The following is a 26,838-nucleotide window of genomic DNA, read 5'->3' as shown; positions in this document are numbered from 1 at the left end:
GAACTTGAGATTGGTGCGTGGTTACCAACAGAAAGCTAGCGATCCCAAGCTGGATCATCTATCACAGGCCACCCGGTTTCAAAATAGGATGCAGTGCGTGTGCTAGAAGGGGAGAAGGAGCTGGGGTCCTCTGTTGGGTAATAGTGCATCTTCTGCATTTGTTGATTTGAATGTCTTCACCTCACTTACTTGAGAGCTTTAAAACATCTCTTTCTGTGTTTCTTTCCCCATAGGGACAGTGGCTTGAGCAGCAGCCTTTGCTTTCATTATACCCATTCAGTCTGAGTAGGTTTTTTGGTTTTATTTATTTTTTAAGGTAGAGATGCAATGAAATTTTCTTGCCATGTGAACTGATATTTTAAGATCTACACTTTTCAGAGCTCGTTCGTTATATTATAGGTTCTTTCTGCAGATTGCAAATGCAATTTTCCTCTTGTCCTAAAGAGCTGACCCATTTCCTTTGACTTGTTCTAATAATATAGGATGACTTTAATTCTTGTTCCTGGTTTGCCCTTAAAAGAATGCTGAGGTACTTGTTAAGAGTTTAACTCTCTTTTCTCTCTGACTCTTGTTGAATACCAGTAAATAATGCAAAAACAATGGCACCCTGGCTTTGTAAGAGTTTATTTGAGCAAACCATGAAATACTCCTATGGCTCTGCACGTTGCTGTAGTCACGAGTATCTTTTCTAAAGCCCGTAACTGAAAGGCCATCGAGAACTCCTACCCTACCACTCTGAACTAACCCAAGGGTGTTTTGTTCCTTTGTTCCTTTACTGTTTCTATAGAAACCCACAGAATGCAGAGATTGGACCATATCTAAGGGCTGTTTGAACTTGGAAGTTTTCTTTGCTTGCCCTCTGGAGCTTTGGCATCTCAGCCACTTTGCAGCCCCTCTCTTACCCCTGGACAAGGCACCTGAGACTCCGCCTCCCAGGAGTGATCAGCCACCATGGGAGGCATAGCCAGGTCAGGTGGACTCCCCCTGGGCACTCTCACTCTCCTCTCTCTTCTCCACAGGCAGGCACAGACGGCTTGGAGAGTTCTGGGCCAGAGCTGTGAGGCGGCGTTAGCGAGTCTGCCTGGAGCTGCTCTCGTGCTGCCTGGCACACTGCTGATAGTTTCACTGCCTTCTCAGGGAGTGGTATCAAAAGCCTCCTGTCATATCAGCATGGGTCTCTTGCTTCCTGTAGGAAGGGTGACATCCTAGGAGACACGGAGGCTCAGTGCTCCTGAGCAGCCCTACTCAGGCCTGTGTGTGTTTTCTTAGATACTCTTAGGCAGCTACCTTGGACTCACTCCTCCTCCTCCTTCTCCTTCTCCACTGACGTTTAAGTAATGCCTTTCATTTGCTTGCAAGGAATCTCTGCTGCCCAAGTGCATTTCTGCCATTTTTCAGTGACGGCAGGTTGCCTTTTTGACCCTGAGCGCTGGGAGTGCCTCACACACCTTAATGGAGCACATTGGGGGATGCTTTGTATTTGGAACCAGTGGGTCCTTTTTCTAGGGCTTTCTAGGAAAGATTTAGAGTTAACCCTTGGATGGACCGACCACCTGTGTCCTTTTCTTCTTCCATTATGGTGTCTGTTTTTTCCTTGGGGCTTTCATTGAAACCAGAAGAATAGATAAGGGTTGACACATTCGTACTATGAAGTAAGACATTTCATATTTTTTAAAAATGTATTTGTATGTGTGTATACACACACACACACACACACACACACATATTTCTGTGGCCTCTGAACTGCACATAATTGTCATGACCATGATCAGAGAAACTTCCTGTGTCCTTTGTCTACTTTGTCTGCAATCTGAAGAAAGGGCTCTGTGACCGAAGAAGGAACACCTGGACTCAAATCCTAGCTTTGGAGAAACATTGTTACAAGAGCCCAGACCCACTGGAGGTGCCAGGCAGGCTCTTTGCATTCCTTGACCCTACTTTCCTCCTGGCCTACGGCTGTCTCATTATCTTATCAGCTCCAGGCTCACTTTCTTGATTTCAGATTTGGAATGGGACAGGTGCAGGGAAACAGGAGAACAGCTGCAGGTGAGGGAGAGTGATGGGGATATTGAGGGGCTTGGCAGGGCAGAGGATAATGCTGCTTGTAGGGGTGGGGTAGCTAGGTGTTCCTTAAGCTATGGAGGAAAGGGAGGAGAGCAGAGAAGAGGAGCTCTGTGCTGTGCCTTGACTTGGCCACACCGGCAGGCCAAGCCCGACCAAGGCAGCTTTCACTTCTCAGCTCCACTCACTCAGCTCCCTACCGAGTTTCTGCACTGTCGTCACATCTACCATGCCCTTCCTCTCCCAGATCATGGGTTGGGAGATGAGCATGTGTAGAAGTCTGGGTTGCATGGGAGCCATTTTTGTTGCATGCACTCTTTGCGTCCTTTTGCTCCCAGAGGTGGTTAGATAGCTGAGGTCAGACTGTGTCCTGAGGAAAACCATTCACACATCAAAAGGAAGAGTTACAACCAGACTCCTCCAAGTATTTTTTTGTTGTTGTTGTTTTTTCCCTGTTAGCTGGTTGCTATGCTATGCTAGGTCACTTCAGTCGTGTCTGACTCTGTGCGACCCCATAGACGGCAGCCCACCAGGCTCCCGTATCCCTGGGATTCTCCAGGCAAGAACACTGGAGTGGGCTGCCATTTCCTTCTCCAGTGCATGAAAGTGAAAAGTGAAAGTGAAGTCGCTCAGTCGTGTCCGACTCTTCTCGACCCCATGGACTGCAGCCTACCAGGCTCCTCCGTCCATGGGATTTTCCAAGCAAGAGTACTGGAGTGGGGTGCCATTGCCTTCTCCGTTAAGGTGATAGAAATACATCTATTACTGTATCGAGAACTTTGCTAATCTGGTAATGGGTTATTAGGATGTCTCTTGCTCAGGAAATCTGCTTTCCCAGTGGCTTGCTTCTCCTACAGTAGAGTGCCTTTTCAGTTGCCCGAGGCAGTAAGATAAATTGTATCACGAGATATTCTTGCCAGTGGATTCTTGCTTGGGTGGAATGATGTAATATAAAAGTCATTTGTAATTTTTAGCTGAGAAGGGCACCTGTGTGTTGGTTGTGTTCTCTTAGGAGCTGTTCACATTCTGGGCTGTCATATCCAAGTCCAGGGAGTAGATCATTCAGGGTCCCTAAAGTCTGTTTACAACCATCATGCAAAATGGGCTTCATTTGTCCATAATATAATTAAGTGGATTTCTTAATTCAAAATGTAGGCAAATATATTTTGAATAATTTGAATAATTTTGAATAATTTGAGAGCAGAGCTAATGAATGCTGAAAAGATACTTGAAATCAGCCTCTATTTTTTATTAGAGGCTGATCTAATCATTCCCTATGGATTAAGAGCTAATGAATTAACATAGTATTGGCTTCTCTCGAGCCAACCTTGGGCCAGACATGGATTCTAGAGGTGGCAGGGCATTGATGTGTTCAAAAGTAATGAATGGGATAACCTCTGCACATCCCGTTACATGTTGAGTCACCATCTAAGATGTTGTCTGAAGCACCTTAGAAATGACTAGAACATTTGGGGCACATGTCAACTCTTGTAATAAGGGGTCTCCTTGGTTTCCCATCTTCTGGTCAGAGGAGATACCTGTATCTTGCTTGATCAGTTTCAGATAAATAATTTGTATTTCCCCATCCATATGATTCTTGACAAAGGATTGCATTTTAATGGAGGAAGTCATTAGACTTCAGGGAAACCTTGACTCCAAATACATTTTCACAGAAGTCACCAGATACGTCGTTTGAGAAACACATTTTCTGTAGGGCTTTCCACTCCAGACCATGCTTATGATGGGAACAGGGATTCTTGTCTAGGGTTTTTCTAAATCCCTAGGGTCTATCTGTGAATTGCTACTCAAATTACAATGTATCCTTCCCAGAATTAAAGTGTTATGCACCACTAATACAGAATTACATCATCACACAATCATTTATTTTTTCTATTAACAAATATTCTTTCTTTATATATCTTCAAGCAGTATGCTACTACCTGAATTTATATTGCTTTTTATTCTCCTTTTAAAATGAAATAATGAAAAGCATTTGAGAGATATATCCTCTGATGGTATGGTTGCTTAAGGTTTAATAAACTTACTGTAAACAAACTATTATATATTAAACTTACTATAAACAAACTTTAATAAACAAACTATTGTATTGAATATACAGTCAAAGTTTGAGTCAAGGAGTACTTTTCTTTCAAATAAGAATTTTCTTACATGATTAAGAATTACATTTTGTTATTTTCATGGCCTTTGAAATGACTGTTCATAATATTTTTTTGTTGTGTTTTTCAGTGTTTTTGAAATTTTATGAATAATGCAGTAGTTTATTAGACAAAATATGGAAAATGTTTTAAAGTTTATTCATAAATTTAACTAAATGTACCATTCTGATGCAAAAAAACATGATTTTTTTGTTTTTTGTATATTCCTTTATAGACTGTTTTATTTTTATGTTTCTTGTATGGATGTAATCATACTGTACAATTTAACATGTTATAAGCATTTTCTGTGTGCCTATATAAACTTCATATTAATAGAATTGGTGTATAATATTCTGTTAGAGGGTATATATTAATTTGCTTGCTTACTCTTTTTTTCTTTTTTAGCATTTAGGTTTCTCCCAGTGTTTCAATTTTCCAGTAACACTGTAATAAAGTTCTTGGCATAGATCGCATTTTTTTAAAACACACACAGTTGCACACTTTTGTTAGAATAGATAAATAGAACTGTTACTTCTAAGTTAGAGGATATGAGAAATTTTATAATTCTTGATTACGTACATCTTAAACATATTCTGAAATGACTGTGTATAATTTGCAACATCATGAACATTATAATAAGATTATAATAAATTGGTAGGCATGCACTTAAAACGTGCGCTTATTTGATCACTGGTAAGACTGACCATTTCCTGTATGTTTGTTTCTAGTTGAATTCCTTAGTTTGTAAGTTGTCTCTTCATTTCCTTTGCCTGTTTGTGAACTCTGAGCTTACAATGAAATTAGCCTTTTTCATGTTTACTGCAAATAACTTAATCCCCGTCTGTTGTTTTTCTTTTACTTTGTTTTGTATTATTTAATACAGAAGTTTTTAATTACTTTGAAGCCACATCTGGTGATCTTTTACTATTCTTTTTTAAAATAAAAATCTTAATCTGGTTTAGATACTCCACAAAAATCAGATTTGCTGTTCTTGTTATGGATGAAACTCGATTGAATATACTGTTTACACATCACTGTTGTATGGTTCTTTTTCTTTCAAAATGAAAATGAAATGCATACACATAAATTTACAGCATCTCAGGTTGTACAGCATAAGTTGTTCTGTATGTGCTCGGCTCTTTTCATCTAGTAACATGTAATGGATATCTTGCCATTTAATATAAATCGTTTGTATCATATTTATGGCTTTTTAGTGTTGCGGTGTGTTTTTTTGTTACTGGTCCAGTGCATTAGGAAACATTCAGTGGTGCGCTGTGGCTAGCTTGCACCTGCTCATCAAAGCCAGTTTTATACATTTCTTCTCAACTCTGCATTCACTGACTTCATTTTGGTAGCTTGAAATAGCCATGATTGGGGTATTCATACCACAGAAATAGGCTAATATTACGAATAAGAGCTCTCCCTTACCCACGCCTGCAAAACTAGTTAAAAATTTGCCAGCACACCACCCCTGTATGCCAGCATATCTGACCCCTTGTTAATATATATTTAGTTTGAGGCCATTAAATTTTTTTCATAATCACTGCTTGATATTGTAGGGGATCCATCTTTGTACATTTATATGTTCAGATAAGTTCCTCAAAGTTGTATCATTAGTTCAATGATAGGCTTCTTTAACATTTTGATACACATTACCACCCTCTGCCTTTTAGAAAGGTTGTGTTGATTTATTTCCCACCTCTAGTTTATGTTATTAACTGTTTTGGCACATCTTATTATCATTAGATTTTTTATTAATCTGATGGGCAAAAAAATTCTTGCATTTATTGAATTTCTGTTATAAAGCCTTCAATTTCTTTTCTAAACTGCTTATTTACAAAAATAACTAACAGGTGCCTCTATCTGTTATTTAGTTTAGGTTTCAGGTTTACTTTAGGTTTAGTTAGATTTTTTAAACCACTTTTAGCTCCAACTTTAATAACTGAGATATTTCTAGAAAATTGACCTTTTTATCTATGGAAGAATGGAGTGCCCTAGGATGAATATCTCCAAGGGAAAAAGAAAATAGAACTGATGAGGTTTGGCTGTGTGCAAAATTGTACCGTAATACAGAAGCTTTTACTTGTAATGAAGTCCAGTTTATATTTTTTCTTTTGTTGCTGATGCTTTTTGTGTTACATATTGCTAAATCCAAGGTTACAAAGATTTACCTCCATGTTTTCTTCTAAGAGTTGTATGCGTGTGTGCATGCTAAGTCGCTTCAACCGTGTCTGACTCTTTGCAACCCTATGGCCTGTAACCTGCCAGGCTTCTCAGTATATGGGATTCTCTAGGCAAGAAGACTATGCCATGCCCTCCTCCAGGGAATCTTCTGGACCCAGGGATCGAACCCACGTCTCTTATGTCTCCTGCATTGGCAGGCAGGTTTTTTAACAAGTAGCGCTACCAGGGAAGCCCCAAGAGTTGTATAGTTTTAGATTTTACATTTAGGTCTTTGATCCACATTGAGTTGATTTTTGTATATGGTGTGAGGTAGGATTATGATTTCATTCTTCTGTAAGTGGGTATGTAGTTGTAACAGCATCATTTGTTGAAAAGACATTCTTTTTCCATTATATAGTCTTGATACCCTTATTAATTTATTTTTGCCTTATTTTTATTACTTTCTTACAATTAGTATAGGTTTATTTGGTTGCACTTTTAAAATTTTCTTGAAATTCTTAGATTATTTTAACATTTTATTGATTTAAATTTGAAGTGTTTAAAGCTTTGAATTTTTCTGCTTGTTACTACCTAGTGTTCATATCATTCTTTTATAGACATTCTAAATTTATGATTTTTATCTTTGAACCAGGATTGAGACAGTTTAAAATTTTCCAAGTGGTTGTGATTCTTTTTAGCCTTTGTTATTTATTCCTTGTCTTACATCATTTTGATAACAGATTGTGGTCTGTATTGTTTTTACTTTTTGAAGTTTATTATAGCCCAATATATAGTCAATTTTTGTTCTATGGATACATGTATATATTATATATATAAAATAAAAGAAATATGTTGTGTTATTTAATTTTACTGCTTATATTTGGCTTCATTTCTCCATTCTTGTGTGATTTTAAGTTTCTTGTCAGCAACACTGATTTGGCAGTGTGGTTGGCATATAAATGTCAAGTGTCAGTAAGTACGTTTTGAATGACTGAATACATATTTGATGTAATACATCAAATATACATATTTGATGTATTACATCAAATATACATATTTGATGTATACATATTTGATGTTCTGATTTAATTTTAAGTTCTTCAATATTATTTTTTCCTCCTTATTTCCTTTTTTAAAGCCTCTGACAATTTCTTTCTATGTTATTTCTTTAATATCCTATTTCAAACACTTCACATTTCCTTCAATTTTCTTAATAGCAGAGAATAGTTATATTCTTAGTTTTTTCTTCTGTTTCCTAGAGTAAGTCTTCTAGAGTGTTCTCTTTCTTTTCTTTCTGCACGTTCTGTGCCTTGTCTTCATTTTTTCTTAGGAATGCTCCAAATTTTGTCTGGCCCCACTGTTTGTCCAAAAATAGTGTGGGTGGAATCTCATTGACTTCCTTCCCTATTTGTCTTGGGTCTGTGTGTGTCTTTCTCTTAGCACTTGAGCTGGCAGGCTGGAAGATGATAGTATATATTCTATTTTTAGCCATTCAGTTGTTGGAGTGAGGTCGTGGTGGGGTCTGTGGCATCAGGCAGCTTCAATCTGTGGGCTTTGCTTCTTAATTTTGTTGTATTTTACAACCAGTTCCATTTTCCTTTTCCTTTTGGGTGTGGCACCATTTTGATGAGAAATTATTCTCATTTGATGAAAGATGATGCCTTGCTGTTTGTGGGATTTTTGTTCTGTGCATCTGTTGGGTATATTTCTCCTTATTCTTAGACCACTTTGCACAGGACGCCTGCTTTCAGCCCACAGCACTGCCAGGTCAGAGGGAGAGATTGGGATTGCTTGGCTGTACGGTGTCTCTTTAGCCCCTCTGCTAGGAGAGGTGAGTTTCAGTAGGATGTTACTTACTCCTGCAAGTTGAGGGATACCAGGAAGTCTTTCGGAACCTCGGCTACTTGATTCCCTCAAACTACACTGTTTTACCAGCAGAAGAGCTGTGCATAGACCCCAGCAGATTTGTAGCCTGGTTGATAAGTCCTTTGCTATCATTAATAATAGCAAATGAGATGAGCAAGATGAGATTTATTCTCTACTTTTTTCCTTTTTGTACATTTTGAGGGATGGAAAGGAAGTTGTTGTTGTTGTTTTTAAGAGCACTTTGCCTTCTTTCCAGGAAGTCTGCTTTATGAGTCTCAATGACTATAATTAACACATGTGAAGTCTTTCATAGAGAGTTATAATTATAGTATCTCTTATATGCTTTAAAGTCCAAGCTTGCAGCCCATACTTGAGTCACCTCTGTAAGATCTCCCAATTTATTGTTATTTTGTTCTCTTCTGTGTTCAGTGGTAGGAACATCATCCCCCCAAGAGGAATAACTTCTCTTCCGTTATCTGTGTTGCTTAGAAAATATTCGCATACTGGGCTGAAAACTATCTTGAAACTAGTTTCATCAATCCCTTGAAGACACAGGGACTCTCAAAGCCCCTGGAACACATCTACTTTTCCAAATAATTGAAGTTGTCCTCATGACACACCTGGGGTTTGCTTTCTTCTTTATGTTTAACATTGTGAGTTCTTTCTATCATTTCTCATAAGGCAGGAATAACATCTTGCCCTTTATCATTCTAGTTGTTTTCTTAAAAAAGAAAAACAAAAAACCCAAGTGGAACCTAGCACCTGAGGTATGTTTTTATGAAGTCAGAGTAGTATCTTTTCCCGAACTGAGACACATGTGAATTCAGAAATCTTTGTCTTTTGTCTAAGCAAATCATCCCAAGAAAAAGCAATTTTGAGTATAGAGGGCATCTGTAACTTTCCTCTACCAATACCGTGATGATTCTTATAATTTTTCTTCAGTACAGAACTATTTATTTGTAGCTCTGTTTTTGACTTGTGGTCATCTATGATCTGCATACAATCCTCTGCATTTTTGCATTTATAATATATTTGCATATGGCTCCCACCCCATCCCCTACCAGTTGCTGAGAGCACTTCTTTCTATTGAATTTCATTCTGTTTCTGTTGGGAGCATCTTTCCAAGGCCAAGATCATTTCAACTTTTTTTCAACATCTAGTATTTCTAATCCTTCCTAGTTCATTCTCAGAGAAAAGTAGATGAACCTATCATAATAAGATTTATTAAGAATTACATTAAGACAAGTGTTTTTTAAAAAAAAAAAAAAAAAGACAAGTGTTTTTGTTAATACAGTCAGTAAAGATGTGGAAGGTATTAGATTTCAGATCAGGTCCCCACAGTCTGTCATTCAGAGTGTGAAAGTGAAAGTGCTAGTTGCTGAGTCCTGTCCACCTCTGTGCAACCCCATGGATTGTAGCCTGCCAGGCTTCTCTGTTCATGGAATTCTCCAGGCAAGAATACTAGAGGGGGTAGCCATTCCCTTCTCCAGGGGATTTTCCCAACCCAGGGATTGAACCAGGATCTCCTGCATTACAGGTGGATTCTTTGCCTTCTGAGCCACCAGGGAAGCGCCCATCATTCAAACGTCCAGTTGATTTGGTTTTACTTTGTTGTTTGCATCCCTAACCTAAATAGAACCCAAAGGATACTACCTGAATTTGACCTCAGTATTTAATTTGTGTTGGTATAAAAGGAAATCGAGAAATCAAGAAAAGTACATCTGCTTTCTCTTCCTTGACTATGGCCTGGTCTCCCATCCTGGCAGGCAGTCCGGTTGCCCTGCTTCAGTGGAACTCACAGTTCCTGCCTTTGGGTGGATGGGGCGAGTGTGTAAAGTGGTAGCACCCCTGACTCTGCACATTGTGACTGGCCAGTTTTAATCTCTCCTCCTAAAGTTTAGGTAGCCATTCAGTTTATAAGGGACACGATCATTAAGGAGCTAAGGAGCATTTTCTAATTCCTTGACCTCTTTGGATTCTAATTTTAATGTAGAAGAAAAGGAATATTTTTGGAGAAACAGATTTCATTTGGTACCTATTTTCTTTACAGCCAAATTGGTTTAATTGCTTTTTTTCTTCCCATAAGGCAAGTAGTTCTTAAAGACAGAAATCAACTTACAATTCTGTGTACTTTGTTTTATAGAACTTGACATCATGTTCACATTTTTAGCAGTTGCGTTAAATTTTCTCATGTAGGAAATTCGATGATTGAGTGTAAGTTGTTTTATTCAGTGTGAGTGTGTTTGTGTGTGTGGGTGTATGAATGTGTGTATGTATGCATGCATGCTCAGTTGCTTTAGTCGTGTCTGACTTTTTGTGACCCTGTGGACTGTAGCCCACCAGGCTCCTCTGTCCATGGGATTCTCCAGGCAAGAATACTGGAGTGGGTTGCCGTGCCCTTCTCCAGGGGATCAGCCTGACCCGGGGAATGAATCTGTTTCCCCTGTGTTATAAGAGGGTTCTTTACCTTTGAGCCACTGGGGAAGCCTGATATGTGTATGCTGTGTTGTGTCAGTCAGTTGGTCGTGTCTGACTCTTGGCGACCCCACGGACTGTAGCCTGCCAGGCTCCTCTGTTCATGGCCCTGATGTGTGTATGTGAATGTGTAATTGTTTAATATGAAATAAACTCAGTCCTTCCAGATGGATGGTGGTGGTCATGGTGGGAGAGAAGCTGATAGTAAATTATTCTGTTTCTTTAGCAAAAACTGAGACGAGATCTTGTCCTTCCTTACCCCAGTCTCTTGAGTCTGGCCTTTGCCCATGTGGCTCCCAACCATAGGTTGAAGGCTCTTCTTCACGGTGGGCGGATATTGATTTTGAGGTAGTGGGGAGCCCTTTTTCTAGAACTTTTAACCGAAAAGATGACTGTGTGACAGTTTGATCTTGTCACTTTTCATGGGGCAATCTTTCTCCCTGCCCATGTGTGTGTATGCTGCTCAAATACACCTTAATATCATTGTTTTGATTCTCGCCTTACTGAAAAAGGCTTACAAGGGCTTGTTCCTTGTAAGCAGTGCTATCAGGAGTAAGTTTATTTCTTTATTAATTTGGTAATTTACCAGAATGTATTCTATTCTAGTCCTGATTGTTGTAACTTGTTGAAATGCCTGATGTCATTTTTGTTTCCTTCTCTCTTCCCCATGAGGATTATTCTAAAAAGAATTTGGCCTTCATACCAATGTTTTAAAAGTGTTCTATACCTGGGTTTACAACAGGACACACTGTCCTAAATCCAATTATAGTTAACAAGATACTATATACCTTTCGGGAGATATCAGCCTTGGAACCCAAACCTGAGTTTTAAAATAATGCTGAGTGTGTACAGATCAGTTACGGCTGCGTTCCAAGATGGGCGGGATCTCACAAGGTAAGGACTGCACGTGGAAGTGACCCTGATTCACCAAAGTGCTCTTTTAGGAGCTGCCCTCGTTGTAAGTGTGCTTCTTGTATAATTTCAATGATCCAGGTTCCTTATAAGAGGGAAAAAAAAATGTGGTTGTGCTGACATTTGCTTTGAGCAAACGAAGTATAGTTTGTATCTGTTGAAATTGAAATTAATAATGCATGGCTCCACAAGCCATGCCTTTTCCAATCCTTTTTGTATGTTCTTGCATATAAATTCTTAGGACTCATGGTAAATCAGATGGTGCAGAGGCTGTTTGATTCCCCCCCCCCCCCATCTTCCCTATTTTCCAGTGGGTGGCTTGCCTAAATGAGGGAATGCAATGAATAAATTTATCAGCATCAGAATCTGTATTTATACTATTATTTTATTTTTTATTAAAAATTAAATCTTTTGGTCTATTTTTCATTTTTGCAAATGTCCTTTGTCCCCCTCTCCCCCACAAATAATCTTTTAGATAGCTCCTTACTCTGCTTTCAAGTGTTCTTTTCCAGCTGAAATGGAAAGATAAGGGACAACTATTAGTGCTAATTTCATTTCATTGAATGTTTTTTCCTTTACAGTTATTCCTTTCCTCTTAGTCTCTGGGTGATGAATAGGTTATCTTGAAACTATAAAGACTTAGGTTCTGTGTCAGTGCTTTTGAGGTACAAATGCTGTCTGGCCTCTGAGTGTGAACTCAGTCCTTTCTGTCAATGGGGAGAATCTGCACTGGTGAAAGACTCGGGCAAAACCATATGATCCAGGTTGCAGAAAATTCTTTGCTCCTCTCTTGTTTGCATGAGAAATAACATCACACACTGTCCTAAACTGTACTAGCAGAAAACTGAAATTTACTCCTGGCATGCCAAGAAACTCATCCAGTCACCTCATGTGATCTTTTACCCCATCCAGCTAAGGCCATAGCTCCAAGGTTAGGAAAATTGTGTGTTACATTGCAAAATCGCCTTGTGAGTTGGAAGGAAAGTCTCAAACCTGCCTTTATTTGTTACTTTAGAGAGTTTTAAGTTAGCACACATATGTAAACATCTGAACTTCCTTCATCACTTTGTAGTAAATTTACAAAAGAGAAATTTTAGGAGAATTGCAGATAAGCATTGTTTCTGAAAGCGTGATAAAACTAAAGGGAAAAAGCACTATCTTTAAGTTTAAATGATACTTAAGAATGTTTAAGTCCTAAGATTTCAGATTATTGGTTTTTTTGGCAGTACTAATGAGACATAGGCTGAGAACAGCGTGGGGAAAGCAATACTAGGTTTACTTCTCAGTGTCTGGTAGAGTTTTTTTTCCTCTAAGATTTTTTGTGTGTGTTGATGCTCTTTTGGAGGGGGGCCGCTGGTTCCATATTTCAGTGGAAGAAGACAGTCCTAATTAATTGGGATCTTACAGGTCAGGGGCTATATGTTTCTTTTAAATTGTAGCCAGATGGAAATGTGTAATTACATTTCTTATTATACACACATGATTAATTTGTTTTATATCCTACTACTTCCTGAAATTAGCCGACAGGTTAGAACAAATTTATGCAGGTAAAACTGGCATATCTACCTACATCCTTGTATTTCACTACTCAACCTCCCCAAGTTTCCCCTAAAAACCTACATGTGAAGTTTGCTTCCGCTTAAGTAGCCAGGACTTTAAATCAATAACAGGATTAGAACTCAAGCTCCAAGAGTGTGTTGTGACCCTGTATAGGAAAGAGTTCACAGAGCAAGTCTGGCTGCTGTCCTTTGAAAGGACAGGATTGGCCCTTGACTGGATGTCTGCAAACTTCGATTTCCAGAGAGTTCCCACCACTCTCAGAACTGATTAGAGTGGCTCACGGTACCTGAACTGTTTATATGAACAGTGTGGTTTATGTTGAACACCTGCTTTTCCTTTTGGGAGTTTGGAATTTTGGCAGGTGCTAGGCTGATGGTGCCTACGTGACTGACCTTCCGACAAATACCCTGAACTCCCAGGCTCAGGCGAACTCCCCTGGTGAGTGGCATTTCCCGGTCCTGTCACTACTGGGGCTGGGGGGATTAAGTGCATCCTGTGTGACTCCACTGAGAGAGGACCATCCGAAGCCTGGGCTTGGTTTCTTTCAAACTTTGCTCCATGCACCTTTTTGCCTTTGCTGATCTTGCTTTGCTGTGATAAATCACGGCCATGAGTGTGACTGCATGCTGAGTCCTGTGAATCCACTGAGTGAGCCATCAGACCTGGGGCTGGTCTTGAGGACCCCTGACACAGACTCTGTCATCAACTCCTGAGGGTCTCAGCTTGGTTAATGTGAGTACCTGGGGCAGGGGTTCACACTGCAGTCTGACCTATGGACCAGGGGCTGCCCTGTGTGGGATGGTGTTTGTGTACACTCCTGAAAGCACCAAATCATCACCCAGACACATGCACGGTGATAGGATTATTATTTTCCTTCTTTCATAATCCATTTTGGTCTCTGAAAAATTATATGCATGTAGAATGCTCACTTATCTACCCTTCAGATAGTATTAGGCCTCTTTCTCCAAACTAGACCAGGCAGATACCAACTTTCCCAGTGCGCTGGCCCTACAAGAATGATAGATAATGGGGATGTTTTAGATAAGGACTGCCCACACTCTGTCCATTTCCACGTTGCTCTTAGTGACTTTTCAACTGTATTGATTATGGTCCTCTTCTGTTCAAACTATTAAGTACTTACCATGAGTTGCAAAATAAAGACCAGATCTTCATCTGCTGGTCGGATTCATCTGATCCTACCCTTCCTTCCTTATTTTTTCCTGCTTGCCTTCATGCACCTGACACTCTCACTGAACTCTTGGGCATTAATACTTTTCCTTCCTTTCTCCATTTTCACATCTTTGTCATTATCCTTCCTTTGGCCCTCCTCTGTTCCCCGCCTCCCTCCTCTACCCAACCTCCTCCTCTGCCTGTGCAAAAGCCTGTCTCAGCTGCTGCCTCTTCCTCAACAGCTCTGATCTCTGCTGGTCAGAGTCTATTTTGAGCTCTCATGACGTTTTATCTTTGCCATGTGTCTGCATTTATTGGGTATGTGCAGGAAGCATTGGCGGGGGACAGAAGAAGTGCGGTAGTTGAGGAAGGCAGCCAGGAAAGGTGCATTATTAAATCAGCCACCACAGTGGGCAGTCAGAGCTCAAGCCTGGGAAGAAGCTCTGGTTGGTGGTGTCAAGCAGGGCTTCTTACACTTTGTTATGAGACTCACCTGGAGGTCTGATTACAAAGTGGAGGCAGACTCTCACCTGGAGTGAGATCTGAGAATCTGTATTTCACACAAGATCCTAGGTGGTAGTGATGCTGCTGGCATGGGTCCACAGGCCCCATTTTGGAAAACAGTGATGCTATAAAGTTGTCCACCTGAAGAGTGAGGGAGCTGGAGTATTTATGTATCAGCTCTAGTGGTCATTAGTTGGGGACTCTTTGCTACCTGTGGCCTGTCAAGTTGCTGTCCCTGGCTTGGAGAGAAAGCCCTCAGGCAAAGAGGGTGCAAATATCTGAGGTCTCTGCAGTTGGAAATCTGCTTAGATGGTTCAGAGTCTGCTCTGTCTTGTAACTATGATTATTTATGCATTTCTTGTCCTCCATGCCAGACTCTCAGATCCCTGACGGTAGGATCTGTAATTCATCTACTTTCCTGGCAACATCCAGCACACATTATGGTTTTGTATTTGCCCAGTGAATGAGTGGACTGCTGCTGCTCTCTACCTTGATCAGGTATTACAAGTGCAGTTGACAGTCCAGCCCAGTGAAAACTCTAGTTTTACCTTCCTAATCTCAGGGTCTAAGATAAAGATCTATCAGAGCATCCTTTCTGGGCCTAGATCTCTGAAGGCAACAGTGACCTGTTGCTTGTGGGCCAGGGTTAATAGATACAAGAGAGGAGATAGCCCTGGAAGAAAGCAAAAATTGCCTCTTCAGGATTTCTAAAGCAATTTTAAGATGGAAATAGCAAATGGCTCGAGAAGAATTTTGGTGCGGAGCTTTTTAGTTGGCGCTGCCTTATTGAGTTTTCCCTCTTGAAGGCACTCTCCTCTTTATTCCTTCAGGGATTTCTGTTCTTTTGTTTTCTGTGTTGCTTCATATTTGGATTTCCTAGATGAGGGACAAAATTTTGGTTTTCTTATCATAAAAGTTAAGTCAAATATTTGATCTGGTTGCTAAATTTCCTCTGAATTGTTAAAGCTCTTTTTTCTTTTGAATGTCCTTTCCCAAATTTCATTTTTCTAGTGACACATAAAGCCCAGCATTTAAATAACTTTGTATGATGTGGAGTTTTTCTGATGTTTGCTGCTGCTGCTGCTAAGTCTCTTCAGTCGTGTCCAACTCTGTGCGACCCCATAGACGGCAGCCCACCAGGCTCCCCTGTCCTTGGGATTCTCCAGGCAAGAACACTGGAGTGGGTTGCCATTTCCTTCTCCAATGCATAAAAGTGAAGTCGCTCAGTCGTGTCCGACTCCTAGCGACCCCATGGACTGCAGCCCACCAGGCTCCTCCATCCATAGGATTTTCCAAGCAAGAGTACTGGAGTGGGGTGCCATTGCCTTCTCCATTTCTGATGTTTAATAACCACTAAATATTTATTTAAGACCACCTATGTATCTGGTTGGTTAGAACCACCTATGGTTCTATGGTTGGTTGAAAGGAAGTATAAGACTTTCTTCTCTTGGCCCTCAATAATAATTTAAATAGGGATAAAAGTCAATATGAATATGACAGAAAACACAGTAAGTGTTTAGGGCTGTCCACAGTAAGTGTTTAGGGCTGTATATCTTTGATTTGTTTTTTTTTCCATTCAATCCTGATTTCATATATTTCATTTTGTTTTCAGATTGTGTAAATTGTGGATTCAAATTCATAGTTGAAAGGTATAATCCTGTAAATACTGAAATTTATCTGCAGGTGGAATGGTAAGCTGGTGTGACGAGGGAGTAAAACAAACAATGAACAGTATTCTGGTTCATCTTTGGAAAGTGGGCCAGTATAGAAGAGACTGGAAGGAGATCAAGGACATGCAGCCCTGTTTACCTCAAAACCCGAGGTCTGGTTTGGTGTCCAGATGGGGCCTAAAGTTATGGCAGGTGCCTCTCTCTTGTAATGAAACCAGCAAACAAATCAGGATTCTTGATTCTTTTTCAGCTTTATCTTTTCTGTGTTCTTTCTTTGAGTCCATAAATATTTTAAATACTCAATTCATAATCCTGTTCACTTTGGTCCTTTTGGCCTTTGACAGCTGGTATAATCTCTTTCCACGGGTGCCTTCTATAAGGTGACTTAGAGGAAGGAGGAAGTGATGAGAGTTGTTTCTCAGTTAGTGTGTTAGGGGAGGAAACTTGCCTTCCTCTGGTTCATTCTCATCACTTACTAAATACAATTGGGTTGACTGCTAAAAGTTAAAAGAATACAAAGAAAAAAGTACAAAACACTAAAAATGAAATCAAGTTTTTCCATATTGACAAATCCTGTTGTCTGGATAAGTATATAACCATTATACTTTATGATGGAGAAGGAAATGGCAGCCCACTTTGGTATTCTTACCTGGAGAATCCCACGGACAGAGGAGTCTGGTGGGCTACAGTCCATGGGGTCGCAAAGAGTAGGACACGACTGAAGCCCTTCAACATGAGTGATTTCATTTGAAAAATAGAGCATTTTGATGAAATACACACATAGTCCCCATCATGAATGGCCTGGAAAGATTGTGACCTTGTGGAGTAGAGTCCTCCAGGTCTGAAGCTTAGTCCTACTACTTATAGTTTTATAACTTTGCATAAGTTCATAAGGCCTTGGAGCTGTTTTACTTGTAAACTAAGGATAATAATATCTTCTATGTGTTTTATGAAAAACAGTAGATAAAATGATAAGACTGAACACGTGAAAGTGAAACGGAAGTTGCTCAGTCGTGCCAACTCTTCGTGCCCCCATGGGGATCTCTGTAAATGTCTCTTTTTCTTCTCCTCTCTTTAAGCTTCTAATTTTTTTTTTAAACCCTGCATTCATTCTTATGGATAGTGTGTCTCTTCTGTTTGGTTGATGCCTTTGTTCTGATTGGTTTGTGTCTTTGTTCTAATGGGGTTGATGTGTTTGTTCTGATTGGTAGGTGTGTTACTGTTGGTTTATTAAATATTTTGAATTTAACTGGGTGTTACATGCTCTTAAACATTTTTCTTATGTAGGGCTTTAGAATATATCTTTTAAAAGAAAAGTTTATTTTAGTAAATTCTACTAAATTAAAAGATGAATCTTAAGAATTTGCTAGTTTCCTGTTTATGACTTTATCTGAGCAAGCACTGATAGTTATTTTTCCAAAATACTCTTGAGTTAATGCTAATAGAACTATGTATTATCAGTCCCACGTTGGAAGGCTAATTATCAGTCTGTAATCTTGGCAAATTATTATGCCTGTTGGTATAATCCATGTCAGCGAGGTGACACATTGTAATTATATATTCATTTTGCTTACTCTTCGTCTTCTGCATGTATCATCAAACAAGCTTTCTTTATAATAGTTGTGGTTATTTTAGTGGCAACCACTTTCACTTGAATTGACAGAAACACTTTCTCATCTCTGGGTCATGTGGCCTTTCCTGAGACATAAATGTGATATAGCATCTGCTACGTAATCTTTTCTAATGATATGTATAGAGACACCTTAAAGCTCCTTTTGTTTCTGTGTGTGAACTGTTGGATCATTAAGCAGATATACCAGTGGACTGACAGGTTTCTCTGAATTCTACTGGTATGTAATTGTGGGCCTAGTTTTCATCGGTCTGAATCATTTCATAGTTTTCAATGCAGGAAAGAAAATGAATTACCCTCTTTTTACTTCTCTCAATTGTAATTTGATGTGATACGTTAGATTTTGGTTACTAATAGTTTGTTTTCTCTAATATATGAACTGTTATTAGATGGCTTTCTGAAACAGAAGTGCCTTGCTCAGTTTGTTCTACAAGCAAAATTCCTTCATTAATGTGTGCTTCTCACATTGTCTAAGCATGCTAACTTACTCTTTTCTTAAGTTATAATCTAAAACTGATGAGGGAGCAGTCTCTTTGGTTCAGGGAAGCCTAGATAATTCATTTACTAAATGTTACCTTATATTAGAGCTTCACTAACATTATTCTGTTTTCCAGCTAGGGAACTAACCTAATTATGGGAAGTTGTTCTTTGTTTATTTGTGTTGACTTCACATTTTCCATATTTTGTGATTTCGGTAGGGTAGTCTATGAAATTTGATTTTAGAGTTGGCTTAGAGCTTCTAAAAGAACAAATCATTTTTTGTTATTTCTTTTTGTCCATGTCTCCTGAGCTCTTAGCTCAGGGCCCACATGTGTAGGCCCACAGTAGACAGATAAATATTTGTTGTAATAAACAGTTCTCCAGAGGCTTGCTTAAAGTCTTTCTTTTGTTTAGTCACCTGGCAAGAAAATGAGGTCTTTGTATTGATTCTGTCTTTGGAGGCCTAATTCCTTAGTTGTTCTGCAGATTGGCATGATCTGATCTTTTCATGAATGGAGAATGTTTTCTGTGGCAGCAGATTCTTCTGGGTAAATGAATCTCTGTATCAGCTGTGGAAATACTGAATTTGGGTTTGAAAGAACGCAGAAACATTTGTCTGTCAAGCTTAAGAGATTGTTTAGCAGAAGTAGGGGGAAAATATTTAAATCAGAAAAAATTTGCTTTCTATTTCGTATTCTTCCTAGCCATCCAGGCTGGCCCTGACTTCCCGTCTAGAGCAAATTCTTTTTTAGATGATTGGAATTGGATATTGTAAGCTAACATTATTTGCTTGCCAGTTTGGTTTGCATTTGAGGAGAAGGATAATTCTAAACATCCACAGGTAGTCTGCAGTTGTGCCAGACTGATGGCCTCTGTTACAAATTCATCTTTTTCTTCAAGTCTTTATGGTGGTGGTTCTTAAATACAGTTAGTAAACACTTTTGTCTTTGGTTTCACACAGTACAAAGTAATACGGATAATTTTATCCAGTAGTAGTTTCATGATTTATTTTATTGTATGTGGTATACTCTTTTTGATTTGTATATGTTGATATACCAGGAAATAATTTCTAAGTGACTCCTACATAGTCATCAGAGTTTGAGTACCTCCTTAGAGATAGTGGTATATGCGTATTTCCTCTGAAGTCAGAGTCACATCCAGTGCTTTGGCCTGACGTGACAGGGAGCTGTTGCCCGTGACAGCCCACATGCAGAAAGCAGAAGGAATGTAGAAAACAGGGATGCTGTTGTCACTGTTTTAACGGCTAGGAGCTGGAGCGTAGATTTACTAAGGATTGCAGCGTAATAGTCAGCATGAATCTACAGTTTATGCAATTCATGTTGGGAGTATTTCATAGAAACCAGGTTCTAACTTCAAATCTGTTTTGAAAGTATGTACTTTGTAAATTATTTTAAAAATGCCATGAGAGAAGCCGGGTGCCGTTTTTCCTTGGCGTGTGCTGCCCATGAGCTGAGTGTGTTCTCAGTATCAGTGGGAACGCCTGGGGCCGCCTGCAACAGGAAGCTAGCGGCCTGACCCTGCCCTTCCTGCTGAGTAAACGGGCCACTCGCCCTTCCACAGGCATTGGAGGGAGGGCTGGGGGTTCTGATTCTGGACCCTGGCCTCAGAGAGAGAGAGAGAGAGAGAGAGAGAGAGAGAGAGAGAGAGAGCACGCGCTTATTTGATTTTGAGGCTGTTGTGAATGCCTTCATTGAAGGAGATACAGCAGATCCTTCCCTTTGGCTAGTTCCTTGGCATAAGTCCTGATGTGGGTCATCTTCTTTCTAAGGAAGTCACTTACCATATGCATCAGCGGTTTAACGATCACTTTTGGGAGCCTCTTCAGATTCCTCTTGAGATGCCCTTTGGGATGAGATACAGTGGGGCCTGGGGACAGCCCCTGTTCCCGGGGTCCCCGTGATGAATGGCTTGGCATGATTACACCGTGAATCTAGGTCTTGAGTGAGGATGTAGGCCAGTTCTAGCCTGGAGCTGCAGCCTCCTCCGTCAGGTCATGCATTTATTGATTTGGTGGTTCAGCCTCCTACTTGAGGCCTTGTTCTGGGCATCAGGTGCAGCTCTTAGCCACAGGAGGGGGATCCCAGGCTGAGTTCTGTCACCTGGTGAGATGCCAAGCTTTGCTGGGGGAGGAGCTCAGCAAGGTAAGAGGCAGCCTGGAGGAGAATCCGGTGGGAGCAGGAAGTTGGAGCTGGAGGTTCCAGAGCACCTAAGCCCTGAGAAGCTTCTGGAGACGTGAAAGGCCAACGTGGGCATGCAGGTGGAATTTGGGAGGCGGGCTCAAGCCCTTTTGATTTACATTTTATAGAAAAGGGTGACTGTATAATCTGGAGACCTTGGGGAACCCAAACAGGTTCTTTCTGTCTTACTGTCACCTGTTTTGATGAGACAGCTCCCAAGCCATCTTTTAAGATGAACAAAGTGTGGAAGCTAAAGGTAGGGGTGACATTCAAACCCTGCCTGGGTTTGAATTGTGACTCCAACATTTGTTACCTGTGTGATAAAGAATTAAAAGTTGCTTTCTCTTTCTGAGTCTCAGTTGCCTCCTCTGTAAAATGGGGCATAATCACAACGATTACTGTGAAGAATAAATGAGATATGATATGTGTTAGCTATAGTGTATAGGGCTTAGCAATAATAAATCCTCAACAAAAGTTAGCTGTTGTTATTATTACTATGCAGCCCTTGTTGATCTATATCTGACTCAGGTTCCTAGAAGAAAGAAAGTTAGTGACTGTAGGAAACACATTAATTATTTTCTAATTTAATGAGATCAGAACAAGGTGTAGCCTTGAGTCTGGATTTTTTTGTGTGAAATAGATTATGAAATTAAGTTTTATGTGTGTCAGCAAAGGAAAGATATGTTAAAATCTTAATTTATCTAGCCATGGCTTTTTTCTGATAGCTGGGTACGTATGACTTCAGTGTCAGTATTTGTGCTTGTCGTGTGTGCAGTGAAAATCAGTGCATTTTCTCTCAAGTTGTAAACTTAACTAGTAAATAGGGTAAAATGAAAAGAAAGCCCTTAATCACTGCAAGTCCCAGTTAATTCAAGAGAAGGAGGTAGGAGATAGGCCTGGGAGTATTTTTAGGTACGTATTGAGGAACTCTTGGGTCCTGATTATTGTTAGGCTGCAGCCTCTTAGGCCCTATACTGTGCTCCACTTCTCTGATGAATGCTGTTTCATGTTAATTCTTGATTATGTTCTGGTAGATAGAGGAATTGCTAGATGCAACTGAGGTGACACCTTCTTTATAAGTAATAAATTCTTCATTCTTATTTCTGTATGCAAATAGAAAGTGGGGCAAAGACTAGTCACATACATGCCTTACAGGTTTTTTTTTTCTTTACTTTTAAAGAATTAAATTTATCAAACCCTGTTTCTTAAATGAAAATGTCAGTTTTTGAAACTAAGTCTCTAATGAATTCCAGAAATGAAAATTCCCCATGATATATAACTTTAGGTCTTCATGTAAGAATATTGTGTTAATGATATCCTTATGCTTCTACCTTCCCACCTTAATTTTATACCCTGAAAATTTCTTGATGATGCTGTCCTCCAACCTGTATTACTTCATCCCAGTTGTGCCATTATTGGTCATATTATTTTTATTCCAGTTTTATTGAGATATAATTGACAGACAGCACTGTATAAGTTTAAGGTATACAACATAATGATTTGACTTACATCATGAAATGATTGTCATGATAAGTTTAATAAACATCCCTCATCTCATATAGATAACAAAATTAAAGAAATAGAAAAAAGTTTTCTTTGTGATGAGAAGTCTTAGGCTTTTTTATTTTAATAACTTTCATATATAACATACAGCAATGTTAATTATATTTATTATGTTGTACATTATATCCTTAGTATTTACTTATCTTATACCGGGAAGTTTGTACCTGTTGACTGGCTTCATCCAGCACCCCCTCCTCTCCCTTTTGCCTTTGATAATCATAAATCTGATCACTTTTTCTGTGAGTTTGTTTGTTGTTGAAGTATAAGTCACCTACAGAACTATGTTAGTTTCAGTTGTACAACATAGTGAATCCGTATATCTATGCATTTCATAATGATCACCATAATAAGTCTAGTTACTATCACCATATGAAGAGATTACATAGTTACTACATTCCCCACACTGTACATTTCATACCCAATGACTCCTTTATTTTTTAACTGAATGTGTACCTCTTAATCTTCCTCACCTGTTTCTTTCCTCCTTCACCTCTTTCCTTCCTCTCTGGCAGCCACCTGTTTATTCTCTGTATCTATAGCTCTGTTTCTGTTTTGTTATGTCTGTTCACTCGTTTTGTTTTTTAGATTCCACATATAAGTAAAATCACATAGTATTTGTCATTCTGCGTCTGTCTTATTTATTATAATACCCTCTAGGTTCATCCATGTCATTGCAAATGGCAGGTTTTTATTTTTTATGGCTGAGTAATATTCCATTGCACATATATATCACATCTTTATCCATTCATCTCTTGATGGACATCATTGGTTGTATTAATGTTCCTTTGAATTCTACAAATTTGAATAACATAACATATCACACAGTAGTTAAGGCATGGATTCTACAGCTATAGAACTGAGTTTGCATCTGGATCTCCTGCTTAATAGTTATAGCATTTTGGACATTTGCAAGGGTTCTTTTTGTCCTAATTTATTCATTTATAAATGGGGGTATTAACAACAGTTTTAGCTCATCTGTACTATCACTGCTGTGAGGATTAAATAATATGAGTTTTTGTGTAATGAGTACTTATCTTAGTCTGGCACAAGGTAGGCACTACCTGTTAACTTTTATTTTAGAGTATTATAATAGAGTAATATGATCTGCTGTAACAAAAGTAGGAGCTTATTTCTCATGTATTTTCAATGGAATTTCTTAGTTAATGAGGACCTATCAAACCAAGTAATACTCATTATTAATAAGAACATTCAAATGTTAGAATAGCTACCTTGAGGAAAAATTTCATATGTAACTGTGTAACTAGGATTTGGTTGTATATGGTCCTCATTTAAACCTAGAATCAAGAAGGTACTTAAAGATGTACTTATGGTATGAGAATGGATTTTTCAGGTGGAGTTTTATGAAAGCCCTTACAGGAGGTACACTAAATGATTTTTGAAAAGGGGGAGAGAAGTAATAAAAATAAGCTAAAATGCAGGAAAACAGAAGTAATTCAGCCTAGATGAGAATGGAATTGTGGTTCATTTTGAGTTTGGGAAGAGATGACTTGACTGGGAAGTGGTATTAGTGGTGGAGGTGTATTGTAAGTGCATATAGGAGTAGGAATTAGTAAAAATAAAGTGGGCCCTAGAAGCCAGTAACACATCAGGAAATAAATGAATCTGAGATAATGGTAGTTCATTCAGGAGGATGGTTAAAGTGTCCACTTCAGCTCTGAAGAAATAGTAACATTTGTAAACATCTTATCATAAAGTGAAGCAAGCGTAATAATAGGGCTAATTAAGCCCTAAAGAATATTAACATATACCTGGTGTTCAGAAATAACTCCAGATATGCCATGTCTAAAACGAACTCAACATAGTTGAATTTACAGAGCAGCTTCGTTCAGTTCAGTTCAGTTCAGTTCAGTCGCTCAGTCGTGTCTGACTCTTTGCGACCCCATGAATCGCAGCACGCCAGGCCTCCCTGTCCATCACCATCTCCTGGAGTTCACTCAAACTCACATCCATCGAGTCGTTGGATGCCATCCAGCCATCTCATCCTCTGTTGTCCCGTTTTCCTCCTGCCCCCAATCCCTCCCAGCATCAGAGTCTTTTCCAATGAGTCAACTCTTCGCATGAGGTGGCCAAAGTACTGGAGTTTCAGCTTTAGCGTCATTCCTTCCAAGGAACACTCAGAGCTGATCTCCTTTAGAATGGACTGGTTGGATCTCCTTGCAGTCCAAGGGACTCTCAGGAGTCTTCTCCAACACCACAGTTCAAAAGCATCAATTCTTCGGCACTCAGCTTTCTTCACAGTCCAACTCTCACATCCATACATGACCACTGGGAATATTATAAATGCCTCCTTACTTCATAATTTTATTGTAGTTGTTTTTCATCCTTTATTAGTTTAAAATGTGATATTAGTAACTAATTTTAATTTTATATAGATCATTTCAAAAGGATCTTTTACAGTTAGAAGTCCATGTAGCTAAACTAGTCTTGAAATATTATTTTTTCTGTCAAAGGAATGCTTCAGGTAATACTGTAAACATGAATGGATACTTTATAATAAATGATAAGTCTACCTGACTTTAATGTACTTTTTTCCTCAGAGCAATACATGCAAAAATCAATAGTGTGTTTATATTCCTTTGTTATTTGCTTTGCTAAAGACTAATGCAATTATAGCTGACACAGTCTACTTATATAATGATTATTAGTATTTTCTCACAACTAATTAAAAATTGGATATCAAAGCATATTTTTGCATTAGAGATAAGGCAAACTATAAATTCTGTGGTTTAGACCTTTAGAGTATGAGCTAAATTAAGTTGACTTGTATTGAATTTAATGAGCTTCTAATGCAAATAAAGTCACCATATTTTATATGAAGCCATTAAGGTAGCTGGATATTTAAGGTAGCAATATTAGAATGTGTCTTGTTAGAGGATAAGAAATGTTTTGATTAGAACAGGAAAATTATAAAATATAAGTTGAGCTACAGTCTACCTATTTCCTCTTTTGCTTCAAATCTGCTAGCTTTTGAAAAGTTACAGACAGAATAAATTATTTCTATTCCTTTTGTAATGGTTTGTTGAATCAAGAATTTTCATCTTAATTGTTTAGAAATTTTTCATATATTTTTGGACTTTGGCCAGATCACTGTCCTGTCCCTCAGAAGTCTGAGAGTCTTAAAAAAAAGGTAAAAAAAAACCCCAGTAAATTTTAGGGTTTATTATTCTTCCTTTTTAGAATAAAACTCATGCCTACAAGGCAATATAGTATTTGGTGACCTTAGTCTTTGTAGTTCGTGGCTAACTTGGATGTGGCATAAATGCCAAAAGCCCAGTGGAAAACTTTAACTTTCTGATGGAAATGACAGTTATTGGCCAATTTTAAATGTTTCTTGCATGATTTTACATTGCAGAGGAAAATGATAGACACAAAATGAGGAGAGAGGTAAACCAGGAGGGAAATAAATTCTGAAAGGAGTTGAAAATGTAGTGAAGATGTGAAATGCAGTGGAGATGTGAGGATAGAAATTAAAAAGCTGATTGTCGCTGTGATCCTGTCTTCTGCTGCTGGCTGGAGTGCTGGTCCCAGTTAAGTACTGTAGTGGTTAGTGTTGAAATGTGACTGAATTTAAGACTTCTCTGGTATTTCAGGCCATTTCAATTCTACTGTAGCCTCTAACCTTTAGTATATTCTTAATGCTATGGTGAGAAACATCACTGAAAAAAGAAGAGAATGCAGGCAGGCATCAGCAAACTTTTGGTGTACCTCTCAAGAAGCTACCAGGTTAGCTTGAAGAGCCACTGCTTCAGCCACCTGCACGTCCACATTCCATTGAAAACCACCTGCTTTGCTATGAAGAGTTCTCTAAGCAAGTGATATGTCAGCTGTAAATGGTGAACAGTGCTATGTCAATAGGGCTATTCTCTAACCAGTGTAAAAGCAGTTTTATTGCCAAAATTTTTTTGTTTCACTTTATGCAGTTTCTATTGTGGATACTTGAAAGCAATTCCTATACTTTAAATATGTACACTGCTTTGAAATCTGAAATTCACAGGACTCTCTACTAGGAACATGTCGAAGGAAATTCATTTGGCATTGAGATAAGTGGCTCCAGTGGAGATTTTCTTTTCTACATATAAGAAAGATCTATTTGGAGTTATGCAAGGAATGCATTCTTAGGTCATGTGTGTCTAAGAGAGCAAGCAAATAAATATCTTCTCTGTGTATGAAAGGAAGGAAATGATGTTTATTAGCATACTGTAACCATACTTGGCTTCTGTGAATCCATTTTGTAGGAAAGTCGTCATCTAGTGAAATGATGAGGCAAAATTTTGGATTCCAACTCCGGTTGTCTCCAAGGACAGAAACGTCTGATAATGTAGATTCACGCATGCCTTGTATGTGTACATGCACCCACACGTGCATGCACACTTATATCCCATGGAATTCTTGAGACACTGATGCAGGGA

General features: G+C 38.9%; 1 protein-coding gene across 4 annotated transcripts in view; it reads left to right on the top strand.

Moving 5' to 3' along the window:
• The window catches only part of LOC129650163 (guanine nucleotide-binding protein G(q) subunit alpha), a 318,833-nt gene that overhangs the window by 8,374 nt on the left and 283,621 nt on the right, over window positions 1-26,838 (top strand). Inside the window, exon 1 of one of the 4 annotated variants that reach the window (XM_055578370.1) lies at window positions 20,761-20,809. The exons of 1 other annotated variant lie outside the window; for it this stretch is intronic. In XM_055578370.1, the coding sequence (XP_055434345.1) occupies window positions 20,776-20,809 (34 nt within the window). In that variant the 5' untranslated portion in view covers window positions 20,761-20,775. Of the gene's footprint in view, window positions 1-20,760; window positions 20,926-20,951; window positions 21,102-26,838 lie in introns of those variants that run through there. 2 more of the 4 variants (XM_055578371.1, XM_055578372.1) reach the window with 2 other exon arrangements.

Source organism: Bubalus kerabau, chromosome 4 (assembly GCF_029407905.1).
Source record: "Bubalus kerabau isolate K-KA32 ecotype Philippines breed swamp buffalo chromosome 4, PCC_UOA_SB_1v2, whole genome shotgun sequence".
NCBI classification, from domain to species: Eukaryota; Metazoa; Chordata; class Mammalia; order Artiodactyla; family Bovidae; genus Bubalus; species Bubalus kerabau.
The sequence above is the reverse complement of the archived record's forward strand: the minus strand, read 5'-3'. Positions and strand labels throughout refer to the sequence as shown.